Raw genomic sequence first — 15,758 nt, 5'->3', positions numbered from 1 at the left:
TTTTCTCAGATGTAAAAACATCAAAGCCCCATGTGATAAAAGAAAAATCTGAAAAACTGAATTGCATCAAAATGAAAACACTTTTAGGCTTAAAGGGACACCATTAAGAAAATGAAAACACAAACCACAGAGTAGAAAACAATATTTGCAAAACATTATTTCTGATTAAAAAAAATTGTACCCAGAATATATAAAGAACTCTTAAAATTAAAATACCAATAAGAAGAAAATGGAAAAAAAAAAAAAAGGAGAACCAAAGAAGGAAATCTTGCCATCCGTGACAGCACGGACAGACCTACAGGGCATTATGCTCAGTAGGGAGCCTGCTCCTCCTTCTCCCACTCCCCCTGCTTGTGTTCCCTCTCTTGCTGTGTCTCTGTCAAATAAATAAAATCTTTAAAAAAAAATTAAAAAAATAATAATGTCACTGTTGGAATAAATTTGTTCTGTCTGCTTCTCATCAAAACATTACATTAAAAAAAAAAATCACAGTAAATAACGAGTCAAAATACAACCTTCTAAATTAAGGAAAAGGCTCCCCTACTTCATAGTGGGATTCTATAAGCGCTAGTACATACCAGAATCTTCTGTGGGTTCAGTTTTCACTTTGACTGGGCCACAGCTGAAAAGGAAAAGAAGGCGTGATGAAGCTGTGCGCTGACGCGGGCCGTCCACACACCAACGCATAAATCGTTCACCTGACCGAGGTCAGCGCAAACCTGACTCAACATTAAATTTACATATTTATTTCTTGCATAAATGTAACTTGTCCACTCAGTTTAGTACTTTAATTCCAATCAGCCTTTTGGGGAAAAAAGTGTAACAACGTAGGGGTAGCACAATAACTTGCAAATTCCACTTTACTTGATGGGCCCTCCTCTTCTGAATGTGCTTATCAACCTATCCTTTTAGCTTCCTCCAGGAACTACTCAGTCAAAAACTGCATTTTCAGAGGACCCCAAATGAATCAGCTGAATATTAACCTTCAAGACGTGTGCTATGGGCCTTTTTAATATTCTAATACCTCAAGATTCTAGAAACTAAAGTCGCTGGGGTGTGGAGGTTTACTCGCACTGATGAACTGTGCTTTACCTTCCACCTGGAGACAGCATGGACCTTTCAGCATCTGTTACCATCACGCGACCACCTATGTACAAAAGAAATAATAAGATTTAGGTTTTGCCAACACTTTCAATGGGACTAATATTTCCAACATTCTTAAACACAGAGTGAGCGAGGGCAGGAGCGCCTGCAGCTCTGGGTCACACTGGGGCGAGTGCCGTGTGAATCCACACAATAGTGTCCTTCATTCCCTACCTGTAAGGAAGGGAGGTGGGGATGAGGATCGTCCAACAGCTTTCATCTCCTCACCCACCACACCCTCTCCCCTTAAGGAAAAAGCTCAAATTTTTATCGTTGAAACAAATATAGCAATGTATTATTACTCCAGCAATATGGGGAAAGCCTCCAGTGATACAGGAGTGCTGATAAAGATTTCTGTTAGGGGTGTATCTGGCTCGTAACTGGCAAACACTGACTGGCTAACAGGTATGGGATTTCTACTTGGAGGTGATGAATATGTTCTCAAATTAGATTGTGGTGACAGCTGTCCATCTTGGAAATACACTAAAACCCACTGAACTACATACTTCAAAACCATGAATTTTATATTAAAAAAAAAAAACCAACATGAATTTTATGTCCGCAAAAAAAAAAGTAAAGAGAGACTGATGCCACCAAATACTGATAAAGATATAGAACAATTGGGACTCTCACTGTTGGTGGGAACACCAAATGGAGTAAATCACATTGAAAACCAGTTCAGCACATTCTTTAAAAAGTATGTATGTAGATACCATGTGCCACTCCATTTTAGGTATTTACCCAAATGTATGTCCACGTGAAGACTTGCACTGAAACATTCAGAGCGGTTTTCTTTATAAAAGCCAAGAAATAGAAACCCAAATTTTCATGGACAGGTGAATGGGTAAATAACTGTAGTATACCTATACACTGGGTACTCATCAGCTCAACAACGGGGACAAATCACAAAATTAAAAAGCAAAACCAAAAATTAGTTCCTACTATGATTCCATTACTATTTTAAAAATCTAAAAATGCAAATAAATCCACCGTGACATCATCAATTGCTACCTGGGATTAAGGGCAGGGAGAAACAAAAGGAAGGAATTACCAAGGGCTGAGAGCAAACTTGCGGGTGAAAGATATGTTCATTGTCTTGACTACACTGATGGTTTTCACAGTGTGTATGTGTATCAAAACTCAGCAAACTGTACATTTTAAATATGTATAGTTTATCTTATGTCAATAATAACTCAACAAGGGGCACCTGGGTGGCTCAGTCAGTTAAGCATCTGCCTTTGGCTCAGGTGGTGATTTCAGGGTCCTGGGATCAAGCCCCACATCTGGCACCCTGCTCAGCAGGGAGTCTGCTCATCCCTCTCCCTCTGCCCCTGTCCCCACTCATGTGGACTCTCTCTCCTTCAAATAAATAAAATCTTTAAAAATAATAACAAAGTTATTAAAAACTTTAAAAACTGGAAAACATCCCATTACAATCACAACTTCCCAATTACTTTGACAGTCGGTATGATAAAAAAAGAGTCATACAAACCCCCCTGCTTGCACCACTCCGTGTGAACACCTTATAGAAACATTCTTTGGTTAACAACCAGGCCCCAATGTTTCAAAAGAAGTTTCTAGAATAGAAAAGTTCAAAAAATACAAATGGCAGACTAAAACTAACCTAGAACACTTCAGGAAAAAATACTGCTTAACAAAATTCGGAATTTTAATTTAAACAAGATAATAAATCTTTACTTTCTCAATCTTAAAAAGGACATCTACCAAAAAACAACAGCTAACATAATGACAAGAGCCCACATGTCTTCCTCCTAATATTGAGAAGGAGAGGTCTGCTATCACCACTTCCATTCAATATTGTATTGGACATTCTGGCTAGAGTAACAAAATTAATAAATAAAAAGCATTAAGATTGCAAAGAGGTAAACTGTCCTGATTCACATACAACATGATCCACTATGTAGAAGTCCAAACACAGAGGGTCAACTAACTTTCAACAAAAATGCTGTAGCACTTCTGGGGAGAAAGGATGGTCTTTTCAACAAACTGTGCTGGAACAACTGGATAGCCACATGCAAAAAACGGAATTTACAAACTTACCATGTGCCATATGCAAAAATTAACTCAAAACTGACCACAGATCCAAATGTAACAACTCAGGCTATAAAACTTACAGAAGAAAACAGGACACATCCTCATGACCTTGTGTCAGGCAACAGACAATCTTGGATACAAGATCAAAAGCACAAATGATAAAAGACTAAATCAGGCTTTGTAAAAATTAAAACTTTTATTCCTCACAGGACACTGTCAAAAGACAACTTGTAAAACTGGAGAAAATATCTGTATCAAAAACATATAAAGAATTCTTACAACTCAATAATAAAACTACAAATAACCCAATAAAAACACATGGAAAGGACCTGAACAGACCTTACTCCAAAGTATATACATGGTCACTAAGCACATGAAGATACTCAACTTTATTAGTAATTAGGGATATGCAAATCCAAACCACTGTGACACACCACTTCACACCCATTAGGATGGTTAAAACCAAAAAAGACAGTACCAAGTGCTGACGGGGACGTGGAAAAACTGGAATCCTCAGTGCCAGTAGGAACATAAAATGGTACAAGCACCTAGAGGGCAGCTTGGCAGTCTTCCTAAAGCTAAATGTAAAATTAGTCTATGACTCAGCAATTCTACTCCTAGGTATATATACCGAAGAGGAATTAAAACATATGTCCAGACAAAAACTTACTCAAGTAGGTCTATGGTAGTATTTTTCGTAACAGCCCAGTAGAAACAATCTAAAGGCCTATCAACCTGTGAATGGATAAATGAGTGGTATATTCATAGGTAGGAATACTTACCATTTAGCAAGAAAAAAGAAGTAACTATTGATACACCCAGATATGGATGAGCCTCAACTGAATTACGCTGAGTGAAAGAAGACAATCTAAAAAGATACACACTATATACCTAATTTATAGAACATTCATGGAAATTACGAGATGATGAAAATATTCTGAAATTAGATGGCAATGACTGTAAAACTTCGTAAACTCTGTCACTATAAATTTACTAAAGCCCACTGAATTATATACTTAAAACAGGTGAATTTTATGTCATGCCAATTATACCTCAATAAAGCATCTAAAATAGGGCGCCTGGGTGGTTCAGTTGGTTAAGGGACTGCCTTCGGCTCAGGTCATGATCCTGGAGTCCCGGGATCGAGTCCCACATCGGACTCCCTGCTCAGCGGGGAGTCTGCTTCTCCCTCCGACCCTCGCCCCTCTCATGCTCTCTCTCTCTCTCTCATTCTCTCTCTCAAATAAATAAATAAAATCTTCAAAAAAATAAAAATAAATAAAGCATCTAAAATAGTAATCTTTTCATTGTGATGAGAAGAAAACGAAGGTTATTTAACAAACAATAAAATACGGATGTGTATATATTATTTTGCCCTTTCTTCCTTACGCTGGTTAAGAGAGTGCCAATGATAATGGTCATTTATTTTCAAAAGTCTCAAATAAACCTGCCTCTAAAGGGCACCAGTCTTCTAAAAATCACTTTTCCCTTCAAATGCAATGGCTCAAACTTCCCAAAAGGAAGTCCTGTTAAAATCCTCCTCATTCCTCAAGGGCCCACCTTAATGCCCTCTTCAACTTGAAAGCCTTCCTGGGTTATAAATGAATCCTTCCTCCAACGAACTCCCACAGTATCTTCGCTAACCATTTGTACAGTGTGTAGGTTACGCTCTTGCTATGGTGACTTTGTGGGCTTTTTATCTCTTCCATTAAACTACCAGCACTCCAAAGCTTTACTGCTTGATGCATGGTCGTGTATCCCCTCCCCACCCAAGCTCGTGCCCAACAATTCTGCGCCTGTTCAGTGAATGCTAGGTAATTGAGTCATCCTCTTAATTCTGGGAAACGAGGGCAGATCCAGGGTATGATCAAACATGGTGCCAGGGTAAAACCTTGAGTACATCATAAAGAAAGTAGCAGATCTAAAAACAAAAAACAAGTCTACTTTTTCAGCTCAGTGACTCTTCACTGGTTTATATGGAACACCCTACTCCAAGATGTCTTATATCATATTCTCAAAATAAAAGAGAAATCAGAAAAATGTGTTTAATTTGGCCCAACAGGTTTAGAACTATCTGGAAACAAAGTAATCACTTACCTAGGTGCTTCTTTGGCTCTAGGAAAGGTCTGCATTAAAACAAAACAAAAACTATACATGAATATACAAAACAAAAAAAGCATAAATTTAAGTAACTTCTACAGTAAACAAGAATTTTAAAAATAGATTAAAATAAGCTGAATATTCAACTTTATATACAAAATTGCTGATGGGCAAGGGATAAAGTACTTCACCTCTTTATGATAAATGAAATCCCTGCTTTGTTCTCTAAAATCCATTTCAGGGTGGCAAGATCGTAGTTCTCGGGGTGTTTAAAGGCAACTCCTTCTGGAAGCCCCTGCACAACCACAGCGGATTGATCTCGTAGCATCTTCTCATATGGAACAGGTACCACTGTTGATTTGCCTAAAGCTTTCCCTGGGGGTAAGGGACAGAGGTGAGGTAGAAAGAGGATAAACATCATTAAATGGTAAGATTAAAAAACAAAACCATCATTAGTTTATCATGGCTTAACAAATAGCATTCATGTTATTTTGCAATATCCGATTTTAAAACAAATTTGAAATATCAGAGGGCCCTATTCCCATGTTCGAAGTTCTAAGCCTGAAACAGATCCAAAAGGCCAAAATGAAAAGTATGTAAAATATTTATATAAAATCTATACAAAACAAAAGAAACAATGGCTGATTTCTTCCACTATTACCTTTCCTTACAATGGCCTCACCCTGGTATAATACAATCTTTACATATACAGTTCAGCCTTAGAACATGGAAACCTAACAGGTCCTACTGTTACCATAAAATATCAGGCGATTTTTGGCCAATATTCTCACTGAAAACTTTAATTAGATAAATACAACGGACATTCACAACTGTGTTCTACCACCCTGTCTGTGTATATCGGGCAGTGAGTCCACAGATGCTAGAAACCCTATTCCCCAGATATGAATTTTACCTACAACCTCACAGTGTAACCAGTATCTTCTCCCTTCCACTGTTTTCTTAAGAGCTTTGTTTACCATGTGTTTAGACTAACAAAAGGTGGTTTTCTCAGGAAATTGGTGAGATCAGCACACAGGGCAAAAATAAACAGTTCTCTTTGGGTGATTATCATGTGTTAATGTAGGTTCTCTGGGGAAGGGAGTGGGGGAGTTGATAGTGGGAGGGATCTATGCAGGTACTGGGCCAGGGAGTACATGGGAAATCTACCTCCCTCTTCCTTTTCCTATAAACCTAAAACAGCTCGTAAAAAGAAAAAAAAAAAAAACCCTACCCCACAGCTCTAATAGGTACATTTGTTTGTTTCTGGGTTTCTTCAAATAAGAAATGGAAAGTAAGGTCATTCCTGATGTTAACCCACTGTTTGGAAATTGACTCAAACTGAAGTTTGTCAAAATGTGCAGTTTAACTGTGAAACCAGTTACACAATTTACCCTTTAGCAAACTCAATTGTGTCTCTTTTAGAAAATTCAAGTGTATAACCTTACCATAGCAAAAGCAGAAATAGTCTTCAACTGTTTTTCTGAGCGTCTCAATCTCTACAGCATCTACACTCATCCGATTCGCCGGGGTTGTAGATTTCATCTTATGCATCTCTGCAGCCTTTTCTTCTTCTTCAACACCTGCAAAATAATTTACGATATAAAAGGCTCTTATCCATTATCTTAGTATTTGCCTTTCCGTAAGAATACTTTTTTCTAATATTCTAATATTTATGATTTGTTATAAAAAGACAAAAAGAGAGGAGCCTGGGTGGCTCAGTTGGTTAAGCGGCTGCTTTCAGCTCAGATCATCTCAGGGTCCCAGGATTGAGCTCAGTGTCAGGCTCCCTACTGGCGGGGAGCCTGCTTCTCCCTCTCCCTCTGCCCCTCCCCACATGGGCGTGCATACTCTCTCTCTCTCTCTCAAATAAATAAAATCTTTAAAAAAAAAAAAAAAAGGAGAGGAGGGGGCATTTCAAAATAAAAACCTACAACAAATGGCTTGAATATAAACGGTCATCATCTCTGAAATGATTGCAGCTGTAACTAAAAATTCTGTAAAGTAAAAATTAGCTACTAGTAGTTTAAAAAACAAAAAGTTATCTTTAGAGTAATTTATCACCTACAAACTTAAATATGAGATTATCACCATCACAAAAAACATTCCAGGCTCAAAAAATCCAACACATAGCCACTAGACACCTGTGGCTACTGAGCACCTGAAATGTACCAGTCCAAATCACGATGTGTGGTAAATTTGCAATACATACTGGATTTTGAAAACTTAGTACAGAAGACTACGCAAAATATCCCATTAATCATTTTTATGTTGATCACATGTTAAATGACAATGTTTTAAATATATCGGGTTAACTATAACCACTAAAATAAATTTCACTTGTTTCTCTTTCTTACTGTCATTAACTCAAACATTTTAAATTATGAGTGATTAATATCATCTCATTGCTCCTGGACAGTGCTTTTCCAAACCCTGGGAAAGAGAATTCTCCCCAAGAAATTGTAGAATTGACTCATAAACCTATTGATTAGGTTTCAGAAGACCACTATTGATCCTTATCTACAAAACACTTTTATAAACAAATATTATGTACTTGAGAATTACATCCAAAGATTATTCTCTAGGGCATTAAATTATTGGTAACAAAAAGAAACTATGAATACTAAGAGGCAGGGACTACAATTTGCAACTGAGGACAATTCCCCTAATGCTTAGTTCTAACCACTGGAGAACCACATAAGCAAGTCAGTATAGGGAACGGGAATATAAACACAGCTGCCAGTGGGATTATAGTATTCATGGGACAGATGGCAGCTGATATACACATAATCAAAACAACATTATTACTATAAACTTAAATACACAAACATGATCAAAGCCTTAAAAATTCCCAAAACGATCAGAAATAATGAAAAAAATTTAAATAGATTATACTAAATAGATTACATATAAAGCTTGAAAGATTATAGTGGGGCGTGGAGGGGGGCCTGCAGTGTAGAGAAGATATGCTATTTTTTAAAAGGACTAAAAATACAATTGAGAATTGAACTAGTGAATTACGAAAACTATTTTATTTACCCACGATCTGCTCAATTTATCATGAATTGGATATAACTTGATAGTGGAAATTTAAGTTTGGCACTTAAAGACAGACAGACACACACACACACACACACACACACACACACACACACACACAATATGTCTGCAGACATCCCCACCACTTTGTTTTCTTTCCATGTTTAAGAAGAGGCTGTATCACAGACAATATGAGACCAGCAGGCAGTGTGAGGTTAAACACAGATATAAAACCAGTCTGACTGTGTAAGACCATAGGCAGTAATAGCCTCAGCAAACTTCTCTACTGTGTTTGTTCCCTATCGAGTTAAATTTTCACCAATTGGATGAACTCCCAATCGGAGGACCACAAAATGCACTGAGAACTCTGACAAACTGATTCTATAGAGGGAATCGGAGAGACTGGTTTAACTTTGCAGCGTGCTTACACAAATTTCGTGCACAGAGAAAGACTCGCGTTTAACACGCCAAATACCTATCAAGAAAATAACTATCTAAATAAGAACCTTTAATCAATTTAAGATTTCTCTATCTCTTTTCTCAGGTGTGCCACTAATCCAAAGTAACGCCAACCAAGGAACACAGGATAAACATTTACCATTTTTCTTAAACTCTTCAGTATTTACCCTTATATATTACCACGTCAGGGACATTTTGAGCATTTTGAAATGTATCTCTAGACATTTTAGAAAGTCCTTTTAGTATAAATCTCATTCTGCTTTAGAAAATAAGACATTTGTTATCCATAAATATTCAGGCACAATATTTATGAAATACAAAAGATAGAAATACAACACTTACAGTATTTTACAAAATCTTTCTGAAAATCCTTTCTGGTGTTGACAAAAGCACGTCCTCTTTCAGTTCCAACGACAAACACATCTGTTTCATACACTGCGATGCAGGCCACTTCTGCCTTGGACTTGGCCAGTTCTTTGCACTAAAATACAAATAGCAAACCTTATATTACATACAGATGTCTTAAAGTACTATTTCTGCTGGATAAATAAAAAATTATCACTTCAACTGTCTTACTACACTTTCTGGAATCAGACAAAGTTCCTAGTTTCTGGCCTTAGATTAGCATATAAAAAGTCACCAATTTTTTTTAAAGATTTTATTTATTTATTTGACAGACAAAGAGACAGCAAGAGAAAAAAAAAAGCGAGAGAGGGAACACAAGCAGGGGGGAGGAGCAGGAGAGGGAGAAGCTGGCTTCCCACTGAGCAGGGAGCCTGATATGGGGCTAGATCCCAGGATCCTAGGATCATGACCTGAACAGAAGGCAGATGCTTAACGACTGAGCCACCCAGGTGCCCAAGAGTCACCATTTTTTAAAGGTACCTCTCTTTCTATATGGTTTTCAACCCCAATTTTAAACAGGAAAAAACAGAATTTATAAGAAAAAAGGCAGAAATCCCTTGTAATCTGTTATAGGTCAAATCCCCATGAAATAAGACTCAGATTTCCACCCAGGCTTACTAGAGAGTACTCTCAATATCAACACCCATGAGATGTGAGGGGCACAGGATTCGGCAGAGGGAGAGTTGATCGCTGGTGTAGCTGCATCTGGGGAGCTCTGGAGCTGGGATCGCCCTCCCAAAGAAACGGGAGACCTGGGGCCAGGGAGCCTCGTACCCTCCCAGCAGCTGGAAGGATTAAGGCCATCAGTCCTAAAGGGAAGTCTGAAGCCACATCACAACATCCACTACATAACCCCACATCCAGAAGTATCTCTGTCCGAATACACCATGGGAATCATGTTGGGGTGAGGATTTTTTTTTTAATAAGTATGGCTTCTACTAAGTATATTCCCTTGAAATTAAAAATTCTCAAAAATCTTAACACTTACAGAACATTCCATTTTATTTCCTTTAGTACTAATATTACTGGCAATGTTGGTGATTCTAATTATCACTCCTTAAAATAACACTGAAATAATCTGGGGACAAAATATTTGTGTGTAGAGCATCAGAGATATGAAGCAAGTCAAAAAAACTTTTGACTCTGAAAGTAAATACTTTTAAGGTTCTCAAAACCTACTGCAAACTGCTTTCTAAGAAGATTCTATCAGTTCACACTCCCATCTGACCCTCTAGAAGATCTAAATCAAAATATTCTCACAAATGATATTGTGTAGCTTTTCCAGAAAAATTTTAAAAGGGTATCTTAGTATAATCAATAATCCACTCAGGGCACCTGGCTGGCTCAGTCGGTAGAGCATAACAACTCTTGATCTTGGGGTTGTTGAGTCTGAGGCCCACTTAAGGTGTAGAGATTACTTAAAAAAAATAATAAAATCTTTAAAAATAATAATAATCCACTGACTGGTTGGTATTAAAATTAAAGAGTATTGTACCTTAGCTATTTCTCTGTAAGTTAAAATACCGTTTGCTTATTTTTCTACTATGTTAGTAGTATGTTTCCCTATTGATGCATAAAAATGCCTCACTTATTTTAGGCATTAGAAAAGCTGTTTATGGAGTTAAATATATAATTATATATTTTTTCTTCTTTTTTTTTTTTTAATTTGTTCTGCCTCTCCCTCTCTCCCTACCCCTGCTCGTGCTCTCTGTCTCAAATAAATGAGAAATCTTTTAAAAAACAAAAACAAAAGGAAAACCAGAGCAGGGACTCCTGGGTGGCTCAGCATCTGTCTTCGGCTCAGGTCATGATCCTGGGGTCCTGGGATTCAGCCCAGGGTGGGGCTCCCTGCTCAGCAGGGAGTCTGCTTAAGAGTCTGTCTCTCTCCTTCTGCCCCTCCCCTTGCTTGTGCTCTCTCAAATAAATAAAATCTTAAAAAAAAAATAACAGTATATAGCCACTAACATTAAGGAAAGACTTTTTCAAAATTCTCAAATAGTACAAAGAAGGAAAAAAATGTCTTAATGGGGAAAGGTAATGAACCTGCAAACTGTCATACTGACACCTGTGAGGTTAAATACTATCTAATACTAGTCAACACTTAGGATGGGAAATACATAGTCCTCTCCTAGTTAGGATATATTTAATTTCAATGTGTCAGAAAATACTAAGTCTGATGCTTATAAACCTATGAGCTGAAATTCTAGGTTTCCCGCTATTGATCTATAAAAACATGATTAAGTAAATTGTTATTACTACCATCACAGTAATAAAAAAATACAGTAAAAGGATACTTAATAGTTTACTATAATTATGTATACAATACAGGTTTCTTAAAAATGAAGAGCTAACACACTAACATATTTAGTAAAAGGTAGTGGGGTAAGGACAACTACGAACGCATAGCACAATAAAGAATATAAATAGTAAGTATGCTCTTATGGCCCAGAATTCTGCCAATGTTCTTTATACAGATACAATTAAACACTAGCGCCACACCAGAATATACAAACTCATTCTGAGTAACTTCATTTATGAGTAACAACACATAAATTCAAAGCTACTGCTTGCACAACAAGAAACTGCCTAAGATATTGGTAGGTAAACAATTGAAATTAAATGTAAAAAAGTAAACATTTAGGTAAGTTAAGAATATTCTGAAACATGGTAATAAAATGATTTGAAAGGCTTAAATCTGTAACTACTATTCAAGCAAAAAAAAATCTTCTTATAAAACCAAAACCATGTATGTATGTTTACAAAAAAATCAATCTCACCCACAAACTCAATCCTATCCAACTATAAACATTTTCTAGAACTATAAAGGCATCTCACCATGGACTCAAGAGCAGACATAAGGAACGTCACCACCATCCTGCTCTCTGAGGACTCCTCGTCTTCAACAGGCAGGGTAGACATTGCTACTTGGGCCATGATCCCTAGGAAAGAAATAAGAAAGTGAGTGGCAAAAATTCACAAGGTCCTTCTAAACAGATGTTCAGAGCTGTGAGACTCCTCCACAGACTGCCTAATTTACAGTTTTCTTGCCTAAGAGAAAAAAAACTCAGAAGCTGAGTATTCAATTTGTCAAAAACTCCCATCCTCTAAGAAAGAAAATCTATCCCCTAAATTTCCAACTAATTTCCATAAAATTAGGTCAGCATAATCCCCGAAATAAATTCAGATGTCACCCACAACCAGTTAAAATTTCTCCCAAGTGAGGGACGCTTGGGTGGCTCAGTCGGTTAAGCATCTGCCTTCAGCTCAGGTCATGATCCCGGGGTCCTGGGATCGAGCCCCGTGTGCTTCTCCCCCAGCTCATACTGTGTCTCTCAAAAAAAAAAAAAAAAAAAAAAAAAAAAGTATCCCAAGTGAGAGTTAGAAGTGAAGCACTCCACCGCCCAGTGATAGTTTATCACAGTTCAACTCAGGACATAGATACAAAGTTCCCTTCCTCCCAGGCACACGCAGAGTGGGTAAGGCAGACAGAGGCTGGGTGAAGAGAATTTCTTTGCTCTTTTTTTTTTTTAAGATTTTATTTATTTATTTGACAGAGAGAAAGACAGCGAGAGAGGGAACACAAGCAGGGGGAGCGGGAGAGGGAGAAGCGGGCTTCCTGCAGAGCAGGGAGCCCAATGCGGGGCTCGATCCCAGGACCCTGAGATCATGACCTGAGCCGAAGGCAGATGCTTAACGACTGAGCCACCCAGGAGAATTTCTTTACTCTTACTAAGAAGGAAATTGGTTGCAGGACAATAATATCTAAGAATGCTTTATAATACAGCATTATTATTCTCTTTAGAAAACATTTTCTGATACTTGGGTATCAGCAAGGAGCCTCAGCTGAATCTCCAACACTATAAAAATGCAACACATAAACACTATTGGCAAGGATGTGGAGAAATTGGAACCCTTGTGCACTGCTCTTAGGAATGTAAAACGGTGCATACAGGATGGAAAACAATTTGGTAGTTCCTAAAAAAGTTAAACAGAATTACCATGACACAGCAATTCCACTTCTGGGTGTATACCCAAAACCAAAAGCAGCACTCAGATACGTCTATACTCATGTTCACAAAAGCATTATTCACAATAGCCAAGAGGTAGAAACAACCCAGATGTCCACTGTCAGCTGAATGGATGCACAAAATGGGAGACATATATACAATGGTATATATAATTCAGCCTTAAAGAGGAAAGAAGTTCTGAAACATGCTACAACATAAATGAACCTCGAAAAGATTATTCTAAGTGAAGTAAGCCAGACACAGAAAAGACAAATATTATGATTCCACTCACATGAGATACCTACATTAACAGTCTAATTCATAGAGACAGAAAGTAGAATGGTAATCACCAGGGATGAGGAGTGAGTAGTGGGGATTTATTGTTAATGTGCACAGAACTTTATTTGGATGATGAAAAGTTCTGGAACTAAATGATGGTGATGGCTGCAGAACAATATGAATGCACTTAATGCCAGAGAGCTGTACATTTAAAAATGGTTAAAATGGTAAATTTTGTTATGTATATCTTATAAAAATTTAAAATTGAGGGGCGCCTGGGTGGCTCAGTCATTAAGCGTCTGCCTTCGGCTCAGGTCATGATCCCAGTGTCCTGGGATCGAGCCCCACGTCAGGGTCCCTGCTCAGTGGGAAGCCTGCCTCTCTCTCTCCCTCTCCCACTCCCCCTGCTTGTGTTCCCTCTCTCACTGTGTCTCTCTGTCAAAAAAATAAATAAAATCTTAAAAAAGAAAAATTGAAAATTGAAAAAAAGCAAAAATATACTGCATAAAGACACTCTAAGAAGCCAAAATCAAAAGCATATTTTAAAAATACTAATACTGGGGTGCCTGAGTGGCTCAGACTGTTAAGCATCTGACTCTTGATTTCAGCTCAGGTCATGATCTCTGGGTAGTGAGATCAAGCCCCGTGGAGGACTCCGTGTTGGGCTTGGAGCCTGCTTAAGATTCCCTCTCCTCTCCCTCTGCCCCTCCCCCCCCAACCCAGTTCCTGAGCTCTTTCTCAAAAAAACAAAACAAACAACCACTAATACTAAAAAGAACTTTTTCTAGGGGCACCTGGCTGGTTCAATCGGCAGAGTGTGTGACTCTTGATCTTGGGGTAGTGAGTTCAAGCCCCATGTTGAGCATTGAGCTTACTTTAAAAAAAAAAAAAAATGTGACCTAGCTCCACCATTTGTTACCATGTGAGCTAACTTCTAGGCTAGATTTGGGCATCAAGAAGTAACAAAGTGTACACACTTAGGAAATAACACTTTACAATGAAAAACAGTAACAAAAACAACTGATACTTATCCCTGAATCTGTGAACAAATAGAAGCAATTTTGTTTTCCAAAACAAGATCTCTGTCCTGAATAGAGATAGAATCAGGAAAAGCGGTATTAAGCAACAGATTGCTTAAAACACTGAAATTGCTTTCCCTAACAGCCTAGGTCCCATTCTTTTCTCCTGGAAAAGAGTTTAAGTAAATTTATATTAAAATGTGGCTCAGTCAAAATGAACTACAAAGGCATATTATTTTGCCATAACCATAACATTCACTTAGAATATACTGTCATTATTTCTGAAAGTTCATAGGATTTCTTACTAATCTTACTTTTCTTTCAATTCTCCAGAAAGAGAAAAAGGACACGTGAAAAGGGGGACATGTTCTCATTTTACAAATTTAATGTGTCAAAGGTTATAGCCACTCTTAGTGCCAGAACACAACACGGGGACAATTTTCTGCCTACTGCGATTTATACTTCTCACCTTAAACTGCCGGAAATCCGCCATGAGGTCATTCCTGCTCAATGAGTATTAAGAAATGGGAGACAGACATCACACTGACAGCCCTGGAGGGGTGCCACAGGCGATTAAAGGCCCTCTTTCATCACCAGAACTTCTCAGGAGACATGGGAACACTTAACAATGGGAAGAACCTTGGAGGTGACCAGTCCAGTAGGGCTTGATGGGGAAGGATGCATTTTGTTTGGGGCTTTCTGCTCTCAAGAAAGCGTGCATTTGCATCACAACAGAAATTCTCTGCCCGTCCCAAGAGGCCATTTCCCTGGATAGTCTTGAGTCAAGACTCTTCAAGGAGCACTCTTTCTGCACTCCTCACCCGGTAACTACTGCCCTTTTGTTCTCTTTCCCAGGAAGGAACTACCATCACACAGTGATGCTGACGACACACCAGGGCCACACACCAGGCCAGGCTGTGTACAGAGCATGAGGCATGGCAGGCACTGGCAGACCATGTTGTGGGTCCCAAACCACGAAGCAGCTCTGTGACCTCCAGTGAGCAGAGACACTAAATGAACCACTTGCTTCAAAGTCCCCTTTCACCTCTGACCTTTTATAAGCCCCCTCATCTTATTTTTTTTTAAAGATTTTATTTGTCAGAGAGAGAGAGAGAGAGCAAGCACGAGCAGGAGGAAGGGAAAGGGGAGAAGCAGGCTCCCCGACGAGCAGGGAGCACGATGCAGGCACTCGATCCCAGGACCCTGGGATCATGACCTGAGCCAAAGGCAGAGGCTTCACCAACTGAGCCACCCA

At 38.4% G+C, this 15,758-nt stretch overlaps 1 protein-coding gene across 8 annotated transcripts in view; it reads right to left on the bottom strand.

Moving 5' to 3' along the window:
* GTF2I (general transcription factor IIi) overlaps positions 1–15,758 on the bottom strand; it is a 101,017-nt gene that overhangs the window by 63,752 nt on the left and 21,507 nt on the right. For all 8 annotated transcript variants that reach the window (XM_073884203.1, XM_025864765.2, XM_073884201.1 and 5 more), the window contains exons 2-8: positions 12,034–12,137; positions 9,136–9,274; positions 6,744–6,878; positions 5,490–5,673; positions 5,296–5,324; positions 1,093–1,147; positions 579–622 (exon numbers count right to left, since the gene is read on the bottom strand). In XM_073884203.1, the coding sequence (XP_073740304.1) occupies positions 579–622; positions 1,093–1,147; positions 5,296–5,324; positions 5,490–5,673; positions 6,744–6,878; positions 9,136–9,274; positions 12,034–12,132 (685 nt within the window). In that variant the 5' untranslated portion in view covers positions 12,133–12,137. The remainder of the gene's footprint in view (positions 1–578; positions 623–1,092; positions 1,148–5,295; positions 5,325–5,489; positions 5,674–6,743; positions 6,879–9,135; positions 9,275–12,033; positions 12,138–15,758) is intronic.

Source organism: Callorhinus ursinus, unplaced genomic scaffold (genome assembly GCF_003265705.2).
Source record: "Callorhinus ursinus isolate GAN/ISIS: 27379988/994484 unplaced genomic scaffold, GSC_fseal_2.0 scaffold55, whole genome shotgun sequence".
NCBI classification, from domain to species: domain Eukaryota; kingdom Metazoa; phylum Chordata; class Mammalia; order Carnivora; family Otariidae; genus Callorhinus; species Callorhinus ursinus.
The sequence above is the reverse complement of the archived record's forward strand: the minus strand, read 5'-3'. Positions and strand labels throughout refer to the sequence as shown.